Below are 23,509 nucleotides of genomic sequence, written 5' to 3' on the forward strand. Positions count from 1 at the left end.
TGCGCTGGGTCTTCCACATACATCATCCTGTTTGACCCTTACATGGTCCAGATGAGGCACCTGAGGCTCAGACCACTGGTGTAACTTTGCAAAGGTGGCCTGGCTAATTCGAGATGGATCCCAGATTGGCATCCAGGTGTACCCGAGCCCTGGACACTCTTCATGTTCCTGAGCAAATGTTTCTGTCCTTAAGGAGTGAAAGGGAATTAGAGATGAGGCCCCTGAATATATGATAAAAAGGAAGTCTGTTAAGTGTCAAATCAGTGCTTCAGACAGTTAATACTTCAGGAAGGTAAAGAGAGAAGAGATGATAGTACCTTGTGGACTGGAAAGGCTTTGTGAGGAAACTGGGATTGAAACTAGCAGAAAATAAGAGTAGCATCAAAGGATGAGAGACAGGAAGAGGACCAATCATAGGTGGGAAAAACTGGGCCTGTTGGTGGTGAATCAGTGCCGTTGGATGCAGCATAAGAGGTTTGGTGGGTAACAAAAGGAGGAAGGTTGAAAAGGTAGATTGGAGCCCTGCAGAACTGGGCTATGTGCTATACGATCTTGATGTACAACGTGTACATTCCCACTTCTTTGTGATATTGACTACCAGTATTGCAGCCTTAGCTAGAATAGTTTCAGTTGGCTTGTGATTGATTTTGAATGAATGGAAATTTTAGTGGGGTGAATCATATTTAACTCATAGGACATATCTTATTTCCCAAGTCTAAATAAGTCTTTCTTCGTAAGAATACAAAAACCTTATTGTTTCTTATGTTTTCTTATGATATAAATAGATTTGAAGTGTTTATATGTATCACAATATTTCAGTAAATATTCTTTGGTGGAGGTAATGGAGAATAGTGAGTCTTAATGACGTTGGGAGATACTGGGTGTGGAAGGAGGGTGGTCCTGCCACTTTTTGATATGAAAATTAGGATATCTCGGAGAACTGAGAGGTTTGGGGTAGAGTGATATACATCACAGACTAGACATAGATAGTATGTTTGTTAGGAAACTGATAGTTGTATTCAAGCTTTGGGTCACAAGGAGCTGTCCTCAATTTCCCTAAAGCGTTAGGGCAGGGTTTAACAACTGAGGTCAAGTCATTCATTACCATGGCTGACACTGATGCTCTAGCCCTTATCAAGACTTGAATAAATAACTAACGTATTTGATTTATATAGGAATATTATTATTGTAGGTTCTAAACAAGAAATAAGGAATAACTCAGAGAGTTAGCTGGGGCTTGGCAAGGGCCCATGAAAATTGAGAACGATGTAGGTGGAAGGATGGGATTTATTATTTTTTTTTTCTTGTTTTTAAAGGAAAGAAGAATGTCTTTTTGCCTATAACTCTCATCTCACATATTCTTTTTTTTTTTTTTTTTAATGTTTCAGTGTGCAAAGATCCACCTTACAAAGTAGAAGAATCTGGGTATGCTGGTTTCATTTTGCCAATTGAGGTTTATTTTAAAAACAAGGTATGTAATCTTTACTCATTAATCTTTCAATAGAAGATCTTACATTAACCAAACAATGTTTAAAATAGTTTTGATTTATAAGCACTTTGATCACTAGATGGTTTTAAAATAAAAGTTAAATTTGTCTTCTAGGAATTTTGGCTATTGTTGTCCTTAAATAAAGAGGAAGTGGCTAGAGAAAGATAATTTCAGTTCTGAGGAGTCAGATTATGTGAAATTCATTAAATGTCTCTTTTAAGAGATGAGTGATTATCATTTTGAAAAAGAAGATTAATATATGTTTGTAAAATAGAAAAGAGAAATTATGGCTTTTCAGTGAAATGATCTTTTTCTTATTTTCATACTTCTAGAATTTTGGGACTTTCAAAGAATTGTCTTTTATTTTTCTTTATCTGATCTTTATCTGATACACACATACAACACAAATATATACAGTTATATCAGCTGCTGCTGCTAAGCCGCTTCAGTTGTGTCCGACTCTTAGTGACCCCATGGACTGCAGCCTACCAGGCTCCTCCATTCATGGGATTTTCCAGGAGAGAGTTTTGGAGTGGGTTGCCATTGCCTTCTCCGGTTATATCAGCAAGTGGATATTATGGATTCTACTGGATTTTAAAATTTTCAGCAGTGCATATATGGCAAAACACACAGACTATATAATATTGGACAAATTGCTCAACCTCTGTGGGGCTGACTGTCCTTATTTATAAAATGGGGATAGAATAAGAGTACCTACCTTATAAAGTGGCTACGAGGAATTGATCAAATAAAGCAATGTAGAGTATTTAGAATGATGCTTCATATGTAAGTAAGAACTTAGTAAATACTAGCTGTTATTTTTAATCACCCTGTTTCTTTCTTTTCATTCCTTTCCTGATTACTAAGGTAATCATAGTTCCTAAAACCTGCCCTAAAGTGAGATAATTTCCTTTTTTTAAAAAAAAAGAATTGAGCTATTAGAATATTGTGTCATCTAAGCTAGTGTTTCACAAAGTCTGGTGCTTGGACCAGCAGCATTGGCATCACCCAAGAGCTGGTTGGAAATGAGATTCTCAGGTTCTCACGCAGATCTGTTGAATCAGAATCTCTGGGATGGGGCCTGGAAATCTGCATGTTTACTGGCCTTCCAGGTAAACAAACAGCAGTAAGTATGAGAACCCTGATAAGCCACTCCTGGAATACTGTCTCACCAACTTTTTCTTTTTCGTTTTAATTGAAGTATAGTTGATTGCAATATTGTGTTCCATTGGCTTTTTTTTTTTTTTCTTCAAGTCTTTGTTGTGTTTGTTACAATATTGCTTCTGTTTCATGGTTTGGTTTTTTGATGGAGAGGCATGTGGGATCTTAACTCCCTGACCAGGGATTGAACTCGTATCCCCTGCATTGGAAAGTGAAGTGTTAACCACTGGACCACCATGAAAGTCCCTCCACTGACTTTTTCAATGTATAGAAGGTCCAGCCTTTGATTCAATAAAAGCCTCTTTGTGATTAAGGGATAATTTGCTTTTAAATAAGCTCTAATGAAACTATCCTGAAAAGTTGGAATGTGTAGAAAACAGGGGTAGATTTTATTTTCCATATTTAAAAATTTTTTTCAAAAGCCAGTTTCCTCATGTGCCACATTGCTGCTCCATGACCCTCCTACACGTTACCCTTTTAAATTGTTTTTCTTTATGTTTGTATTTTGGGAACATTATCTGGTGGTATTACACAGTATTACACATAATCTATTTCTGTGTAAATATTTGAGTATTTACTTTGTCCATGGAAGTTTGCTAAACCTTATACATATGTTACTTTATTCAGCAGGTTTATAAGAACGTTTGAGAGGTTATTATTCCTACTCTACAGGAAAGGAAACTGAGTCATGGAAAAATGACATGGCTTGTCCAAGGCCACACACAGTTGGAAAGTGTTAAAATCAGATTCTTAATCTAGGTCTTTCTCTCCATTGGCAGTTCTCTTAACTTCTGTTCCTTAGCAGAAGTCACTCTTTGCCAGAATAATTACCTTCCTCAGTAGCAATACCACTGAAATGTTCACATGTTTTTCATCAAATTAGAATTTGGTGAGATGTGCTTATGTCTGTTCATATGACATGCTTTCACGCTGAAGTATGGATTTATTTTTTTCTCATTTCAAGATTTCCCTTAAGAAATTAGTTTTTAGCTTTCTTTTTTTCCTTCATTAAAAAATTGAGATATAACTTACACATCATAAAATTCATCCTTTAAAAGTGTACAGCTCTGTGGGTTTTAATACACTGTACAAACATCACCAGTGTGTAATTCTAGGACATTTTCATCACCTCATGAGAAAACCCTGCATCCATCAGCAACTGCTTCTCATTTCTTCCTCTCCCAACTCCTGGGATTAATTTGTTTCCTTTAAACCATTCATCTACTTCCTTTCTCTATTTAATATCCTATTCTGGTCAGTTCCTATAAATGGAAGCATACAGTGTGTGGCCTTTTGTGTCTGGCTTATTTCATGTAGTGTATTTTCAAGGTTTATTCATGTTATAGGATGTACCCATAGTTGGTCCTTTTTATAACTCAATACTGTTCCATTGTATAATGTATCCCACTGTATATGCCACATTTTATTTATATTCGTATTCATAATTTGATGGACATTTGACTTGTTTCCATCTTTGCCCTATGAATACTGCTGCTATGAACATTCCTATGCAAGTTTTTGCGTGGATATACGTTTTCAAGTCTCCTGGGCATATACCTAGGTGGAGTTGTTGGGTCATGTGGTAACTCTGTGTTTAAATTAACTTTTTCAAGAACTGCCAAACTGTTTTCCAAAATGACCGTACTATTTTACATTTCCACCGGCAGTGTATGAAAGGTACATTGAAAGCTTTAGTTTGAAAATAATGCTGCAATGAAGTATCTTCCCTCCTACTTTGTTTTTAACTTCTCTGGTCACTTTTACAAGCTCTCATTTCTTCAGAGAAGTATATTTTCTCAACTGCCAAGTTCCCTTCTTTACAGAAATAATTGGAATCTCCTCATCCACCTGATTTAAAAAGAAAATAAATGCAAGATGAAGAGGCAGCAAGTAATGTGTATAACACGTGGGCACACACAAATGCAGCCTTCTTGGAAATTTGGGGAGCAACTCTTGTAACTGAAAGACATATTATTTATTCACTTGTGAGGAAGTTTCAATTTCTTAAAATATGAAAGAAGAAAGATGCACTTATAATGGAAAATAGTTATTCCTTGGGAGCCAGTGTGAAATAGACATGTTGGCTGACCACTGTTTAGTAGGTATTCTATTTAGTGTCCAGATCAGTTGATTTCTATTTTCTAGTTTGAGATTTTCTTTAAGATTTTATACTTAATAATTGCCATTTCCCCTCCCCCCACCCCAGGTGCACAATGAAAAGTATTTCAATGTTTATAATATGAAAAAGTACACACACACATACATACATACATGTGCTCAGTCGTGCCCAACTCTTTGCAACCCCATGGACTATAGCCCACCAAGCTCCTCTTGTCATGAAATTTTCCCAGCAAGAATACTGTAGTGAGTTGCCATTTCCTCCTCCAGGGGATCTTCCTGACTCAGGAATGGAACCCACATCCCTTGGGTCTCCTGAATTGGCAGACGAATTCTTCACCACTGTGCCAGGATATCGGAGAAGGCAATGGCACCCCACTCCAGTACTCTTGCCTGGAAAATCCCATGGGTGGAGGAGCCTGGTAGGCTGCAGTCCATGGGGTCGCTAGGAGTCGGACATGACTGAGTGACTTCACTTTTACTTTTCACTTTCATGCCTTGGAGAAGGAAATGGCAACCCACTCCAGTGTTCTTGCCTAGAGAATCCCAGGGACAGGGGAGCCTGGTGGGCTGCCGTCTCTGGGGTCGCACAGAGTCGGACACGACTGAAGTGACTTAGCAGTAGCAGCGGTACCAGGATATACCTAATTGTAGAGATGGGAGTTAATTACTGATGGGTTAATAATGCACACACTGCTATCTAGCAATTAATGTAGCAAGATGGACATGTCTATAAAACAAAAATGATGACTTAAATGTTACGAAGTCATTGTATATGGTTACAAATCACTTATGTATGCAGCCATCACTTATGTATGAAGCCAAGAATAAATGAGGTCACAGAGACACACATATGTAATACAAGAGCCTGAGTAGAAAGGACAGCACAGGAACCAAAGGGCATGGCTTACTGGGGGAAGAGGGATGGAAAGGCCTGTATTTATAAAACTTTATTTCTTTAGAGAAAATGGCAAACTTAACATGGTGAAAGTGTTATCATCTGCTTAAACTGAGTGGAAAATGCATGGATGTAGTATTTTAAGTGCTTTTCTGTATGTTATTGATTCTTTAATTAAAATTATTGCTGTGTCATCTCTTTTAATTTATCTTAGAGTATCTTAGAAACCAAAATTTTGCTGTCTTTTATTCTGGATCTCCAAGCTGGATATATTTCTTATTTTTCTTCCTACTAAAATGACCCATGGGTGAAAATTTAGTAGGTCTGGGCCATTTCTCCAGAATGTTCATTTCATTTCTTTTGAGTGTATATCATTGTATTTATCCCTGGAGTTTACTTAACTCTGTCTTGTAGAAAGAACATCCATTATAATAATGGTTTATAAAAAAGTATTATTTCAAGTTTTCATAGGGGATGAGAGAAAGCAGCAAAAGACCTCCACTTGGTGTTGGAAGGGGCCTGCCACCGCATGTCCAGTATATATGATCCCGTCCTTGGTCCCATCTCCATCCTAGTACTTTTCCTGCTTACAATAAGCTTGTCTTCGGTTTTGCTCACTTATTCGAGAGGTCAGAGTCAAGAGGGGTGGTGGAGTGTCAGTGCTTGTTTTGAGTTCTTTCTGTTTATTCTCTTATTTTGTGGTCGTATGCGATGAAACAAGCCTATCTGTGAGAATCGTGTGTGTTTCAGAAACTAAACCAACAGGCCCACTGAAACATAATTGGCTGTAGCACTTCGGGTTTGAAAAGATCCCATGCTTCTCTCTCTCACTCTGTCCTCAGAAAAGTACACAAGGAAATGTCAAGGACTGAAGCGGACTGAGAGGAATAATTTAATGTTGCCAAAACCAGATTTCCAACCTCTAGGAAATGTATTCATGTTATATGGAGAATAAATACGTGCTTCCTTGTTTGAACTTTGAAGAAAAATCTTTTCTATGGAGCATAGATTGACGTTAGATTGATGTCAGCCCTCTGAGAAAGATACTCTGTTGGTCAGAGCACAAATTTATGGGTACTTTTTACTTACTATAAAAAAGTTTTTTAAAAATTGCCCTGAGGATTCATGCAAAGATAGCCACTTTCTGTGGTCATTTAGCCTTAGTTTTACTGAAAAGTGATTTTTTTTTCTTCTTTTTTCTCTTGGTTTTAAACTAATGTGAACTGTAAAGTGATGTTACTACCTCACTCTTTTTCTTCTGGTAATTTTTATATTCATCAGTGTGTTTTTTTTTTTTTTCTTCCTTTAAAAAGTGTGCAGGAATATACTGCTAGTAAAAGTGAATGGAATAAAACTTAGGTGTTATTCCTTTCGCTTCATTTGATCATTGTTAACTATTTGCTATGGCCTTTCCAGTTTTCTCCCCATGCATTTGCATAGATAAAAAAGCATGTTGGTGTAGAGCTTGGCAAGAGCACAATATATCACATTTTAATATTTTCCTGTGACTTGCCTTTAATTCCCCTAGTGATATGCCTTTCCAAGTTTTTGGAAATATCTGCATGGTATTCCATGGTAATGATATCATGCAGATTATCCATATTTTTGTCTATTATAAACAATGCTACCTCAAACATTTTATTTTACATCTATATCTACATTTATGTAGCTTTGCACACATATTTGAGTATTTCTGTGGAGGAGATTCTTAGAAGCGGAATTACTGAGTTAAACATTGTATGCATGTAGTATGTTGATAGATATTGCTAGTGTGTCTTCTCAAAGGCTTTACCAATTTGCATTCCCAATTGTAAGATAGAAAATGGCCCTTCTTATTTTTCAAATGAATTCTATAGTTATAATGACTATTTTCAATTCAGAGAAAAGGCAGATAAGCTAAAAAAAATGATTATGGTAATTACATTAGTAAAGGAATGCTCTAACAGGGATGTCTAATTCAGATGGGTTGGGAGGGTTTGGGAGACTTTTCACAGGAGTTCTTGCTTCAGTTAGGTCTTGAATGATGAGTCTGTTTGCTGGGAGGGGAAACATTTTTGACAATGGGGAAGACTATATGTGAAAGACAAATTGACTGAGATAGTAGGAAATGCTGGGGTACAGCAAGTGCTTCACCTTTGTGAAAGGACAGAGCATAGTAAGAGCACAAAGGAAATGCAGCAAAGGTATTCAAAGACTGTAATGGTTATTACCAGGAAGTGGGATTTTATCCTGTAGAAAATGATGAGCCATTAAAGGCTTTTATGTCAATGGGAAGAAGTAATCTTACATTTTGTGTTAGAAAGATCCTGTCTTGTCATTGTGGGTGGTAGAAAGGGGTAAGTTTAAAAACAGGCAACCAGATGAGGAATGATCAAGGTCCAAGCTAAGGTAGTGGTTAGGGTGCCTAGAGCACAGGGCATAGATTTGAGAGCTCCTTCTTTGGAGGGAATGATGCTGAAGCTGAAACTCCAGCACTTTGGCCACCTGATGTGAAGAGTTGACTCGTTGGAAGAGACTCTGATGCTGGGAGGGATTGGGGGCAGGAGGAGAAGGGGACAACAGAGGATAAGATGGCTGGATGGCGTCACTGACTCGATGGATGAGTCTGAGTGAACTCCCGGAGTTGGTGATGGACAGGGAGGCCTGGCGTGCTGCGATTCATGGGGTCACAAAGAGTCGGACACGACTGAGCAACTGAACTGAAGGAGAAATACTTTTATTCCTGGTTTTAGAACCAGAGATCAAATTGCCAGCATCCACTGGATCATGGAAAAAGGAAGAGAGTTCCAGAAAAACATCTACTTCTGCTTTACTGACTATGCCAAAGCCTTTAACTGTGTAGATCACAATAAACTGTGGAAAATTCTTAAAGAGATGGGAATACCAGACCACCTGACCTGCCTCTTGAGAAACCTATACACAGGTCAGGAAGCAACAGTTAGAACTGGACATGGAACAACAGACTGGTTCCACATAGGAAAAGGAGTACCTCATGGCTGTATATTGTCACCCTGCTTATTTAACTTATATGCAAAGTACATCATGAGAAACACTGGGCTGGAAGAAGCACAAGCTGGAATAAAGATTGCGGGAGAAATCTCAATAACCTCAGATATGCAGATGACACCACCCTTATGGCAGAAAGTGAAGAGGAACTAAAAAGCCTCTTGATGAAAGTGAAAGAGCAGGGTGAAAAAGTCGGCTTAGAGCTCAACATTCAGAAAACGAAGATCATGGCATCTGGTCCCATCACTTCATGGGAAATAGATGGGGAAACAGTGGAGACAGTGTCAGACTTTATTTTGGGGGGCTTCAAAATCACTGCAGATGGTGATTGCAGCCATGAAATTAAAAGACCTTTACTCCATGGAAGGAAAGTTATGACCAACCTAGATAGCATATTCAAAAGCAGAGACATTACTTTGCCAACAAAGGTCGTCTAGTCAAGGCTATGGTTTTTCCAGTGGTCATGTATGGATGTGAGAGTTGGACTGTGAAGAAAGCTGAGTGCTGAAGAATTGATGCTTATGAACTGTGGTGTTGGAGAAGACTCTTGAGAGTCCCTTGGACTGCAAGGAGATCCAACCAGTCCATCCTAAAGGAGACCAATCCTGGGTGTTCATTGGAAGGACTGATGCTAAAGCTGAAACTCCAGTACTTTGGCCACCTCATGGGAAGAGTTGACTCCTTGGAAAAGACTCTGATGCTGGGAGGGATTGGGGGCAGGAGGAGAAGGGGACGACAGAGGATGAGATGGCTGGATAGCATCACCAACTCGATGGATGTGAGTTTGAGTGAACTCCGAGAGTTGATGGACAGGGAGGCCTGGTGTGCTGCGGTTCATGGGGTCGCAAAGTCAGACATGACTGAGTGAGTGAACTGAACTGAAGGAGGAATGAATACTGAATAGATCTCAGGAACAGTTTGACTGTGATGAGTAAGGGAGAAGGAAGTGTTAGGGATGATTTTTGTGAATGTTAGCCTTGGTAAGTGGTCAGATTTCTGTTTGCCATCATATAGAGTATAGGGGAAAGGACACATGAAGATAACTTCAGTTTAGGATAATGCATGACTTTGCTGTTGCTATGTTTCATCCCAGTGGAGTGTGGTTAGACTGGAACACACACAAATGGAGTCAGTTGCTGGGCTGGAGGTAAAGAGAGGGGAGTCAGGGTCATGTGGGAGGAACTAACTTCCTGTAAGTGGGTGTTGTCTCCCTGGGGAACTTTTTGAAAAGATAAAGGGCATTTAAGAGACAGTGAAAAAGGAAACACAGAAGCTTATGATGAAACCTAAGAAGGAATGCCAGTAAGTGTGAGGAAAAGGGCACTCTGAGAGAGAATGGCATTCTGATCAAGGAAAGGCAGCAAGGTTTCTGCCAGATGCGTAATAGAAGTGAGAGATAGTGAGTGAATGAGTAGAGACTATGATTTAGGTAAGTTTGAATGAAGAGATGAGACCCATGAATATGTAGTAGGTAATGCCTACATTCTGACAGTTTCAGTTGCTAAGACTTTTTAGTCAAAAGAACTGGGTTCAAATCACTTTGTTATATTACACGTGAGTAATATAACGAACTCTTTTTTGAAAAAAGAAAAACATTGTTTATTTGACTGTGTAATTTTAGAAAATACTGTATTTAAAAAAACACACAAATTCCTCATGTTGCTGGTGAGATTTTTAAATGGTGCAGTCACCCTGGAAAACAGTAAGGTCGTTCCTAAAAAACGTACAACATAGAGTTACCTTATGACCTAGAAATTGCACTCCTAGGTGTATACCCAGGAGAAATTCAGCAGCATTGTTCATAATGGCCAGAAATGGAAACAATCCACATTTCTATTTACCAACAAATGAATAACCAAAACCAAGAATACCCATATGATGTGTAAAAAGGAACTGACAGATGCTACAACATGGATCAACCTCAAAAACATCATGCTGAGAGTGAGAAGCCGGTCACAAAAGATCACATATTGTGTACACATTTTATGTATGTTCATGTATTTATGCAAAATGTCTGGAATAAGCAACTCCATAGAAACAGAAATAGATTAGTGATGCCAGGGGATGCAGGATCTGGGGGAATGGGTAATGACTACCAATGAGTTTGAGATATCTTTCTGGAGTGATGAAAATCTGAAATTAGAAGGTGGTGATAATTTCATAACTCTGTGAATGTACTAAAACCCAGTAAGTATTACACTCCTAATGGGTAAATTTTATGATATGTGAATTATTTCTCAATAAAGCTATTATTAAAAAAACATAAATAGCTGTTATTAAAAAAGTAAAATGGCAAAACTAATGACAAATGGAAAAAATGTAACATTTCACAGAGATGGTTAATATCTATAATACACAAGGACTTTTATATAAAGTAATAAATTCTAAGTGCTTTAATTTCCTCATCTGTGAAACAGAGCTGACAACTGACCCTAAGGAGAGCTATGAGAATTAAATGAGATAAATGTTAAAGAACATATTATTGTTATTATTATTCTGAGTATTCATTTCCCTGTGGATGCCTGAGAATCTGACAGTAGAAAGGTTTAGATGTTTAGCTAGCTAAAGTACTGGCTGGAGAGTAGAACCTTGAGTTTCATGGAATTATAATTATTGTGTTCTCTTGGATACGGTGCTGTTTTGTCCTCCAGGAAAATGCCACATGTTCATCCATTTCACAGGCATTATTGCATTTTTATGATGCACAGGGCACTAAGCTAGTTGTTGAGGGTACAATGATGACCCAGCCATTATTCCTACTTTCAAAGATCTCATGATCCAGCAGAGAAAAGCTAGATAGTAAGAAGAGAGTTATTCTAAGATGTGGCGAGGATAAGAGAGAGAGGCACACAGAACAGAGGAGAGGCAGTTAGGATTGGAGTTCAAGGAAGCCTTCCCAATAAAACCTGAAGAGAGAGAGATGAGTAGAAGTTACCCATGTAAAGCAGAAGGTGGAGAAATGGAGGTAGATAATGACCATAGAAATGTAAAGCAAGAGTGAAACCCAGAGTTAACTGAGAATGAATAAAATCTGGGAGCAACCAACTACAGCATGTGGTTAGACCATCAGATGGGTGGAAAGGCTATGGTGAGACTTGGAACCAAGAGTAGATGTTGAAAATCCTAAGTGGCATGTGCTGCCGCTGCTAAGTCGCTTAAGTCATGTCTGACTGTGTGCAACCCCACCCTGGTGGACGGCAGCCCACCAGGTTCCCCCGTCCCTGGGATTCTCCAGGCAAGAATACTGGAGTGGGTTGCCATTTCCTTCTCCAATGCATGAAAGTGAAAAGTCAAAGTGAAGTCGCTCAGTCGTGTCCGACACTTAGTGACCTCATGGACTGCAGCCCACCAGGCTCCTCCATCCATGGGACTTTCCAGGCAAGAGTACTGGAGTGGGGTGCCATTGCCTTCTCCTAAGTGGGATATAGGTGAGCTCAGATTGTTATTCTGATGGCACTGGGAACTTGTGAAATTTTAATCAAGGAGTGAAAATGGCTAGGTTTTTGTTTCATATGGATAATTTGGAGGCCTGAATGAAGAAGGAATTGATAATCTATCCTGAAGTAGGAAGACCTGTTAGAGGAAGGATTTTATAGTAGTTTGGGCAATGTGTAAGAGCATGCCAGGTATGAGTTAGAGGGCTTTTTCAGGAAATATTTTAAAAGAGAACATGGCAGCTCTTGATGATGGGTGTAGGGTGGTAGAGTCAGGGGAGGAAGAGTGGCTTCAGGGATGTCTTAGGGTTCCAGTTGAGTGACTGTGTTAGTGGTGTTATACTCTTGAGAGATTGCAATAAAGGTGATGAATTTATTCTTTTCAGTTTTCCTCGAAGAAAAACTAATTTTTCAGATGTTTCCATTTTGCTTTGTAGATAGTTCCATGATGATTTTTTTCCCCCAGTACTTCTTTGACACTATAGCTGTTAGACCTCTGGGTCTTTTCTGATCCTTATCAGGAGTAAACTTTTGCTTTCTAAATCTCTATTTATGCCTAACTCTCTGTGTTCTTATTTATTTATATTTTTAACTTTTAGGAAGAACCTAAGAAAGTTCGCTTTGATTATGACTTATTCCTGCATCTTGAAGGCCATCCACCAGTGAATCACCTCCGCTGTGAAAAACTGACTTTCAACAATCCCACAGAGGAGTTCAGAAGAAAGTTGCTGAAGGCAGGAGGGGTAAGTGATATTGTCTTCTTGTGAAAAGCCTTCCCATAAAAAGCTAGTTCCTAATGTGTCAAGGGAGAAGGCAATGGCACCCCACTCCAGTACTCTCACCTGGAAAATCCCATGGGTGGAGGAGCCTGGTAGCCTACAGTCCATGGGGTCGCTAAGAGTCAGACACGACTGAATGACTTCACTTTCACTTTTCACTTTCATGCACTGGAAAAGGAAATGGCAACCCACTCCAGTATTCTTGCCTGGAGAATCCCAGGGACAGGGGAGCCTGGTGGGCTGCTGTCTTTGGGGTCTCACAGAGTCAGACACGACTGAAGTGACTTAGCAGCAGCAGCAGCAGTGTGTCAAGAAGTATGATAGTGTTTTGAGAGAGGTAAAAGAAATGAAGCACCTTAATGACCTCACTGTGTACTCATGGTTTGAAAAGAAGAGGTAAGCAAACAATATTTTAAGTAGGTATGAGTCTGAAATTACGTTGTTGGTTAGAACAGCCTTATAGTCTTACTTGGGCTTCCCTGCTAGCTCGGCCATAAAGAATCCACCTGCAGTGCAGGAGACAATGCAAGAGACTCTGGTTTGGCACCTGGGTCAGAAAGATCCCCTGGAGGAGGGCATGGCAATCTACTCTAGTACTGCCTGGAGAATCCCATGGACAGAGGAGTCTGATGGGCTACAGTCCATAGGGTCACAAAGAGTCAGACACTATTGAAGCGAATTAGCATGCACGTGTAGTCTACACAGTTCAGATTTATTTCAACAACAATCCAAACCCAAACTATTTTCAGTTGAGAACAGTGCCTTAATTTTATTTTGATGTATTGAAGGTTACATTAAAAACTATATTGTCCAAATTTTAAGGTCAAAATTAATAGAAAAGATGTACTCATTCAAATTACGTATTTTTCATTTAAAAGCATATTTTTGTTTGCTTGAATTGTGTGTAGGTAATAGATGGATTTTTCTTTTTAAGATAATGATAATTAGCATGGTAAGTTTTTGCCCATGTGAATTGGCTAGGATAGGGAAAGACTTTTAAGTGGAATTTCTCATAAACATGGAATGTTTGCTTGCAGCGAAGTCAGGTGCACAGACAAACATTATTGATGGGTCGAAATCTACTTAACATTGAGTGCTCCTGGGACCATCAGCTTCTACTTTAGCTGAACTTCTTTGTGTCATATTATGTAGGCAGTTCAAACCCCATGACATTTGCGGTGTGTTGTTTTCTTTTTTTATTATATATTTTTTCCCTTTTTTTTTTTCCAGTGCATTCTTTAGGATTTCCTTCCTTTAGTTTTACTGAAATGTTTTTGAAGTTTTGCATTCATGAGCTTATTATATGAAGGGTATGTAGATGGTAACTTCTCAAAATGCCTCCTTTCACTGATAAATTCTACCTGAGAGCTTTGTAGGAAAGAATTGGATTTTATACAGGCCAACATTCATCTGAAATTCTACAAGAACTTCTACCACAATTCATTCCACACTGTACTGCATGTCAGTAGATTATGGGTTAAATAGATATTGATGGGTCAGCTTTGGAAATGAATGACTATTTATAGTACTTCATGGGGAAATGCATCTTGGTAAAGAAATGGGCTTTTGTCATTCAACTTATTTAAAGTTAGGGATTTATTATATATTTATTCAGGAATGTTTTTTAAACAAACCCTATTTGATTCTTTTTAGTTATCTAGAGCACAGTGTTGATGCTACTTATCTGTGACTATGCCCTTCAAAATGAGCCTGTCCATTTTAAATCCTAATCATTCCCATTATTTTTCTTTTTAAGACGGTGGCATTTTACGCCTCTGGTTATCCCTCTCGGGTATGTAGTTAGGTAGGTAATTGGAGTGTGTGAATTATGGACCTTGAGTACATCAGGCTTCTGATAAGGGTCGTCGGAAAAAGTAAATATGACACAAGAACTTTTTAAAACATCCACTTAGTCCTGGAGTACTCAAGGGTTGTTTGTGAGCTGGAGAAGAGGTTACAGGTCAGTGATAATGCGGCAGAGTGCAGCACTGCACCCTGATAAGGTCTCTCGTTGATTTCTGTCTTTCTCTCCACTCAGCTTTTATCTCAGAATTATCCTCCTTGACTTCTAACTTCCCTTCTTTGTATTTCTTTAAGTGCTCTTCGAAGCCTGCCTGTTTTTCCCCATTAGATTTACATTGTATCTTGACAACTCTAAAATGTGAAGTTCTCAAGCACACCCATTATTCGACATAAGTTCTTTAAGTGACTGACTTGAGTAAATATTGTAGTAAAATTAACATTTAAAAATTCATTTCAAATACTAGTAATCTCATAGATTCTATCCATTTCACATGGGAGGGTTAAAATAGTCTTTGATGGAAATGAGAGAATCTGAACTACTTAACTGTCTTACTGAGATTTTTGTATCCCTTGTATTTTGTTCACCTGACACTAATTTGTATCATTGTTGTTGTTCAGTTGCTAAGTAGTGTCCAACTCTTTACTACTAATGCAGCCTGTCATGGTGTCAGCTGTTTTATGAGCCATTTTGATTTGATTGGAGATCTTTCTCCAGCTTCATGGAGTATAACTTAAGGTTATAGCATGTTGATTTGATACACTTGTGTATTGCAGAATCATTATCACCATGGCATTAGCTAACACCTGCAGCACATCAGGTAATTACCATTTCTCTATCATTTGACTTACTCTTAGCAAATTTCACATATGTAATTTAGTTATTAACTATAACCATCATGCTGCGCATCAGATCCCTAGAACTTATTCATCTTATAACTAGGAGTTTGTGCTCTTTGATCCATACCTTCCCTTCTCTCACACCTCCCCTCTCCCAGCCCTTGGTAAGTACCATTCTGGCCTCTGTTTGTATGAGTTTAACTTTTTTCAGATTGTACGTATAAGCGATATCATACAGTTTGTCTGGCTCATTTCACTTAGCCTAATGTCCTCAGGGTTCATCCATGCTGTTGTAAATGGGAGGATGTCCTTCCTTACCATGGCTGAATAATATTCTGTTGTGTACACGCGTGCACATACACAAATCTCCACATCGTCTTTGTCCATTCATCTGTTGATGGACACTTTGGTTATTTTCATATCTTAGCTATTGTGAAAAATGCTGCAGTGAACATGGGAGGACAGATATATTATATCTTCAGTATCCTGTTTTAATGGGTATATACCCAGAAGTATGATTGCTGGATCATACGTAGTTCTATTTTTCATTTTTTGAGGAAGGTTCATATTGTTTTCCATAGTGACTGCGCTGTAGGATTTACAGTCTTGACAACAGTACACGAGGGTTCCCTTTTCTGCACATTCTTGTCAACACTTACCATCTCTTGTCTTCTTGATGAGAGCCATTGTTACTGGTATGAGGTAATAGCTTATTTTGATTTGAAATTTTCTGATGATGTCAAGTAACTTTTCATGTACCTGTTGGTCATATGTATATTTTCTTTGGAAAAACATCTATTTGGATTCTCTGATATTTAAAAATCATACTGTTTGATTTTTTTTTTTTTTTGCCATTGAGTTGTATGAGTTCTTTATATATATCGGATATTAATCTCTTATCAGATATATGATTTGCAAGTATTTTCTCCCATTTGTTTTCATTTTTTTGATGGTTTCCTTTGCTGGGCAGAAGCTTTTTAGTTTGATGTAGTTCTACTTGTTTGTTTTTGCTTTTGTTGCTTTTGCTTTTGATGTCTATTAGAAAATCTTAAGCTCATGACTGTCTCTTTGTATAAACGTTTTTGTTAACTGGAGCCTGGGGTGAAAGGGGGTGCTGTTTTTCCTCATATTTAAATATTGCATATGTACCATGGAGGTATATGTTGTTTTTAAAGGAAAAAAATTGATCCCTTCTTCATATGTACTATGTGAAATCATATATAGCTTGAGGCATGAGTAGAGTAAACTTACCATTTGGCTGTAGTTCCTTCCTTTCACTTTTTTCTTTGAAAACAAAAGTACATAGCACTATTAAAAGTAGAACTTGGCTTTTCAAGGGATCAGAAAGGTTGTTTTTAGAGCTGGCAACACCTTAGAAAATGCTTTTCAGCTTTCAGAAGAAAATGATTCCAAAGAACATTTTGCCAGAAGAATCTTGAAAAATGGCAGATTTTCATAATCTATAAACCTTTAAGCTATATGACAACTGTTTTTTTGGTGGGGGGGGAGGTCAGTGAGATTTTCTTCTTTTTAACTCTTTTTTTTTTTCTTAAAAACAAGTTGTAATTCTTTTCTAAATAGTGTCAAAGAAATCTTGGTGTGCTTCCCCCTTGGAAGAAACTTACATTGTCTGTGTTCTTCTCTTTAACAGCTATCTAAAATTAAGGAATCATTGCTTTCAAAGAAAAGAGAAAAAAATGTGTGGAAAGGACATCTTTGGATTTAAGCATCACTTTCAGAGAATACAGAAATACAAAATGATTTTATTTACATGCAGGTATTTTTCCCTAAAGGAGAGATGTCATTGGAGCTTATAGGGAAATTGTAGATTTGGTTTACGAGCTAGCCTCTCTGGGGCCTGTGTAAGAAAAAGACAGAAGATAGGGGTCAGAAAGGGGCTTCCCTTGTGGCTAAGTTGGTAAAGAATTTGTCAGCAATGCAGGAGATACAGGTTCGATCCCTGGATCAGGAAGGTCCCCCGGAGAAGGAAACGGCAACCTATTCCAGTATACTTGCCTAGGAAATCCCATGGACAGAGGAGCCTGGCAGGCTACAGTCCATGGGGCTGCAAGAGTCGAACACAACTTAGTAACTAAACCAGGCCAGAGGTTAAAAATGGACAATAATAATCTAAAAACTTCTGGAAGGAGATTGCCTTCATTTTGAGATCTTATTTTCTTTTTTGGTTGGTAGGAGAGATAGAGCACAGTAAGCTGTAAACTTCTGAGGGCCAGACTTGATGTCATCTATTTATACTTGAGTTATAAGCAAAAGGATCAAATGTACCCCATTGGGCAGCAACTCTCACTTTCACTGAGACACTTTTTTTTTTTTCCATGAACTGATGAATCCATGTGGAAGGATTTTCAAATATGCTCTTTACGATGTCAGGATTTTTTTTTTAAGGAGTTACAATCACGATGGATGGGTTTCTCTCTGTTTACTTGATCACCTTCTTACTAGCTGGAATTCAGTCACACTGAAAAACGCAGAAGGATTTGACATCCATCACTTTTGATTGAGAGAGGATGCGTTTTTATGTGGGTGTTGGCAAAGCAATGATACAGTGTTTGTCATATAACTGAAACTTGTCATTTTATTAACTTATCTCTCTGAATTTTCTTTTGGGAGGAAGTATGAGACAATTGGAGACATTTTGAAATCAGGCAGATTTAAATTAAAACCTCATCTCTGTCATCTTTTAGCTGAATGACCCTTGGAAAATTATTACGTGTTTTTGAATCTCAGTTCATCATCTGTATAGTGGTCAAGACAGTGTTTCCTTCATTGAGAATGGGTAACCATGTTGTGCGGCTCAATAGTCGATAACAGTCCCTGGATTCCTTTTCCTTTGATTGCTGGCCTAGAAAATTAGAGCTTTATCCATTTTATATCAAGCACTTAAAGGTACAGTGGGAAAAGTTCGTTATTTAGTGTAAGATACCCTAGCTTTATTCATAAGAATATGTGTTTTATCACCAGCAAGTGTGCACAACCCATTGGGTTTAAAGGGAATTAGCCCTTTGTATCTTTCTTCAAGGAATTTATATTCTGGCTGTTTGTATTTTGCTTGTATAAATTGAAACAGAGGTCTGTTGGCAATATCATTTTTTAAGATGTCCATTTTCATTAGAAAAATGATCATTGTTCTTAATTCTAAATTTCCAGAAGATTAAAAGTTTCTCAAAACCCTTAGATTTCCTAAGTAGTGTGTTCAGCGAGTATGTATATACATCTTGTGCTTCTATGAAGAAGGCACAAAAGGGGCAATCATCTTAAGAGAGTTGAGTTTGTTTTACAGCTGCTCCGTTTTTTTTTTTTTTTTTGGCCTAGAAATCAAGTGGTCTGCTTTGGTTCTGTTGTTTTTTATGGGATGGTGGTAGGGTGTTGGTGGGCTTTTTTTTTTTTTTCCCTTTCTTTCTTTCCTCAATTAAACAGAGCAAGGTCTAAACATGTTGTTCAGTCTATTTCTGAATCACTGGCAAGCAGTTAATTCTGAGGACTGAAAATTAAAACTAACCACAGCAGTTGTTAAAACTAGGGTTTCTATAGGCAGAAATCCAATTCTGTTCAGACACCACCTGTTTCAATAGGACGTTTCAGACGCCCATTTGGCAGGATTTGCTGGAGAAGACATGGGGAACATGCTTTCAGTCTGTGTTAAGTCTGCAGCATAATGCAGTCCTGTTTCTCAGAGTGACAGTCTCATTTATATCTGATATGTTTTTGCAAGGAATAAATTGGAATATTTTGAAGCACTACTTATTGTGCAGTAGAAATCAGACCCACAGTGGACTCCCAACAAAGGGTTTTGGTTACTAAAGGGCCAACGGGATCTTATGATAAGGAGCTTTCACTAATGCAGCCGTGTCAAGCCATCTGAACATAGCATTTGATCTCAGGGTTCTGGAATGAATCTTGTGTAGGATGGTTTAGTATTTCCTTTTGTAGGGGAGTTCAGAACACTTTGAATTTCTAAACAGTACAGATCACATTCTCTTCCCCTCAAATTTTAATTTTTTTTAGTAGGTAAATACACATCCAATACAAAATAACATATAATGAGTCTTCCTCCAGGCCACCAACGATGCTGTAGTGAGTAACCTTTTCTGTAGTTGTTTGTGCACATGGATGAGTGTATCTGTAGGATAAATTCTTGGGAGTAAAATCGTGGCTCCAAGGCAAAGTGGAATTTAGATTTTGATAGACATTTACAAATTGCCTGCCAAGGATGTTATACTACTCTATGCTTGCATCAACAATGTGTAAGAGTGCCTATTTTGCCATCCAGTGATTCATTAAACATTTTCCCCCTCAATATGATGAGTGAAAAATGATATTTCATTTTTAATTCACATTTCTCTTACAAGTGGTGATGAGCGTCTTTTCATATGTTTAAAGCCATTTTCATTTCCTTCAAAGACCACATTTTAATGTGTTCTAAATTGGGGATATTCTAAATGTTTCGGCTTAAATTTATGAGTATTCTTCCCACATACTTACTTTTGGAAAGGTTACAAAAAGATACGGAAGCCTCTTTAACCAAGGTCTGTGTTTTCAGGCATTCTTCAACGTGTAACAAATTATGTTCCTCGGAACTGATTTGTCAAGACTTTGGCTTCTAAAAATATAAGTGGCTTTTGTGGCAAACTTGTCTTAACAGTGCCCAGAGAGGGATAGCTGGCTGCTTATTTTTTTAAATAACTCAAAGGAAATAATACATAGAAAATTATTTTAGTTGCTGTTACTGGACAGCTTCATTGAATTTTTGGATATTTGTTTTGGGACTAGTGTGCCTTTATGTAATTTTTCAATATATATCATCCTGTAAACGTCTGCCTCAAGAGATCAAAGGATGCTGCTGTTTTTCACCAGCACTGATAAAAGGTGATATATTTAAATGAATGTAAGATCAAGCAGGCAGCCTCATCTATTTGGTTGTTTCTCAGAACTGGGGTCAATTTTATGTCATATTTAGTGCTTTTTCCTTTCCATTTCTTTGACTCCCACCCCCCTGGCCCTCACCAAAAGTCTGGAGAAGTAAATCATGAAAGTAGAACAGATACATACATGATATCTAGAATGTCCAAGTTGTGAAATCAATTGGAAAGTATGGTTATGATGGTAGAAAAGTTATTTATGTCACTCAGCATACTTCATGGTTAATTTATAGTTTAACATCTTCTGAAAATCACATATGTTGTTTGAAGGACAGTTGAAGACTTGAAAATAGGCACCAAAAAAGCATCTGTGGTATAGATCTTCCTGCCTTCGTTTGTTCCTTTCTTCTAGGTTACCTGTTTACCTGTTCAGTAAGGAGGGAAAAATATAGAGGCACACTTTTCACTGAGTCCAAAGTTCAGATACTTTTCCTGCTTAAGTTGAGCAAAGGCTAAGCTGAGGAAGAAACAGGCAGATATTCCTGGAGTGTGGAACCAGAAAAGCCGTGACGAGCGTTTGAATTGTTAGTGCTGGATGCTGTGCCATGCTGCTTTCGGCTGGCCATTCAGGAGCAGCAGTTCAGCTGACCCTGCGTAGGAACCTTAGTTTAGTCTTGAAAGGAAATGCTGTAATATCTGAAAGAAAACCATCACATAGCCCTGCCCCTAGCTCCTGTCTCCAATGCGCACACACCAAAAAAGCCAAGAAAAGAAGAAATTGGAGAATTTCAAGTTAAGAAATGAATAGTTCTTTCTCTTTTTAAATACAAAAATACTATAGTTGAAAACTATTGGTTCACTTTCTTTCTCCCTTCTTGGCTCAGGGGGTTCTTTATGCCCTAGTTTCAAAGCTGCACAGAAAGTTTATCTAATATATCTGAATCCGTGCCCAGACTCCTAGGATGGTAAAGGAATTTTTGTGTTGATCGTCACCCCTGGATATTTTTTGGGTTCATACTCTATAATATTACAAGAAAAACAGTTTGGGAGGAGGGAGTAGAAAAGGGAAAGGGAAACAGAGATTAACATTCTATTTTCTAAATTTTTCTTTTCCTGTAAGTTATAAGAAAACTTGACAGTGATTAGGATCTGTAATAGCAGTTTAGGAAATAAATGTCTGAGACTTTTAAAATAGATATTCGTTTTATTTTTGAGGAGTAAGGACAAATGGTAGGTAGTTTAATATAATATCCTTTATTCCACAAAGGACGCAGCCATGGTGTGTGGTATAAAGAATGTTTGATTTGAAATCTAAAGGCCCAAATTCAATTCTTGAATCTGCTACTAATTTACCTTGGGCTGTAGATTGGTATAAATCTGAATTATCCCCTTCCTTCCGAGATTATTAAATAAAATGTGGTACATAGTTAAGCAGTCAGAATATAATTATTTTATTCATTGACTCAGCCTCTTTTTTCTATAGGTTTTTTTTTATTATGTTTTGGTTTAAACCACATTGTTTATTACCTAGAAAGGTGAAAATGAAAGATTTCCATTTCAGGACTGACATAATGATGGTTTTCTGCTAAGAAAGAACATGCTTTAGCCTCAAGAAGGAATCTGGGGTGTTTTGTTTTTTTTAAAAACAGATTTTAAAATAAATGTATGCTAACTTTAGAACAATGTAGACTTTCTAGAAAAGCAAAAAGAAGAATCATTTATAATCCCTCTAGTGATCATAATATGTATTTTACATTGCATTTTTCATGTAGATAGGATTGTACAAAATGTTTGTGTTTTGCACTTAATATATTAAACATGAATTTCATAGATTTTAGACTACATGACTTACTTTATTTTTGTTCTTTATAAAAACATGTTCTCAAACTTAAGAGTATTGATGTAAAATTTTTGGTTGTTTGTTAAGTTACTGGTAATGTGTTCTATGTTTTTGTTTGTTATTATTTTATCCTTATGCTCTCAGCTTCTCAAAATTAAAGTCACTGGCTTAAGGCCTAAATACTATAGATGAAATTAGAGACAAAAGAACTTTGTAAAAATTTGTTTTTCACAAATTTGAGGTTGTTTCTTAATGGCTCTGACAATACAGAAGAATGATAGTCTAGTTTATTGTTGTTGCAGTGGGATGGGCCAAATTAGGTCTGTTATTTGGAAAAATTTATATTTTAATATAGATTATTATAGGTGTAGATTTGGTAGCTTGTCTTTGTAAATGCTGTTTTTGCCTTTCTGCCCTTTATAGGGTGGATTGGAGACCTGTGGGTAATATGAAATGGTTACATCACTCAATTGTGTCCAGCTCTTTGTGACCTCATGGACTATAGCCCACCAGGCTCCTCCGTCCATGGAATTCTCCAGGCAAGAATACTGGAGTGGGTTGCCATTCCTTTGTCCTGGGGATCTTCCCTACCCAGGGATCAAACCCATGTCTCCTCCGTTGCAGGCAGATTCTTTACTGTCTGAGCCGCCAGGGGAGCCCTAAGTATAAAAAGACATTAATGGAAACATTGAGTAAAATAAGAACAGCCTTATCCATAAAACAAACTAGTCCATCCAACTATGGTTTGAGTAAAAAGGAAATATAATAAAAATTTGGTTAACCTTGCAAATTTTAGTCTTCACATGAACTCTGGGTGACTGAAGAGATGGATTTGAGTGGGTTATACTGGGTTATACCGGCAGAAGTCTGCTTACACTGTGTCCGTGGCGTCTTTGGGCAAATTAGAAATAAGCGCTTCCTCCTCTGCCTCATGACACCCTAGACCGAGGAACGTGGCATGGCTAGGATGAGCACGGCTGGACCTCACCTAGTCCGTATCCCATCGGCCAGGCAGCCTTGTGCATCTGGACAGTCATTTAGGGTCACGGCACTATTTATGGGTCCAGGCCAAAAAAGTGATTTTGATGTTAAAACTGTCTTGCCTGAGATAGTCTAGGCAGGAGTGATTTATTATTTCTAGGGAAATAATAAATAAAACTTTCTTGAAAATTTGTTCTCCAGTTTTGAATGGCCATGTCCTTTCAAGGTTTAGCCTGGCTGCTTATTCTGCCCCTCTGCTTTGTGGTTTTCACCTTATGATACT

General features: G+C 37.9%; 1 protein-coding gene across 1 annotated transcript in view; it reads left to right on the forward strand.

Annotated features, from left to right (window-relative positions):
* The window catches only part of MLLT3 (MLLT3 super elongation complex subunit), a 284,266-nt gene that overhangs the window by 155,096 nt on the left and 105,661 nt on the right, over positions 1–23,509 (forward strand). Inside the window, exons 3-4 of the mRNA XM_040238388.1 lie at positions 1,389–1,471; positions 12,706–12,849. Of these exons, the coding sequence (XP_040094322.1) occupies positions 1,389–1,471; positions 12,706–12,849 (227 nt within the window). The remainder of the gene's footprint in view (positions 1–1,388; positions 1,472–12,705; positions 12,850–23,509) is intronic.

Source organism: Oryx dammah, unplaced genomic scaffold, assembly GCF_014754425.2.
Source record: "Oryx dammah isolate SB20612 unplaced genomic scaffold, SCBI_Odam_1.1 HiC_scaffold_1, whole genome shotgun sequence".
Taxonomy (NCBI): Eukaryota; Metazoa; Chordata; class Mammalia; order Artiodactyla; family Bovidae; genus Oryx; species Oryx dammah.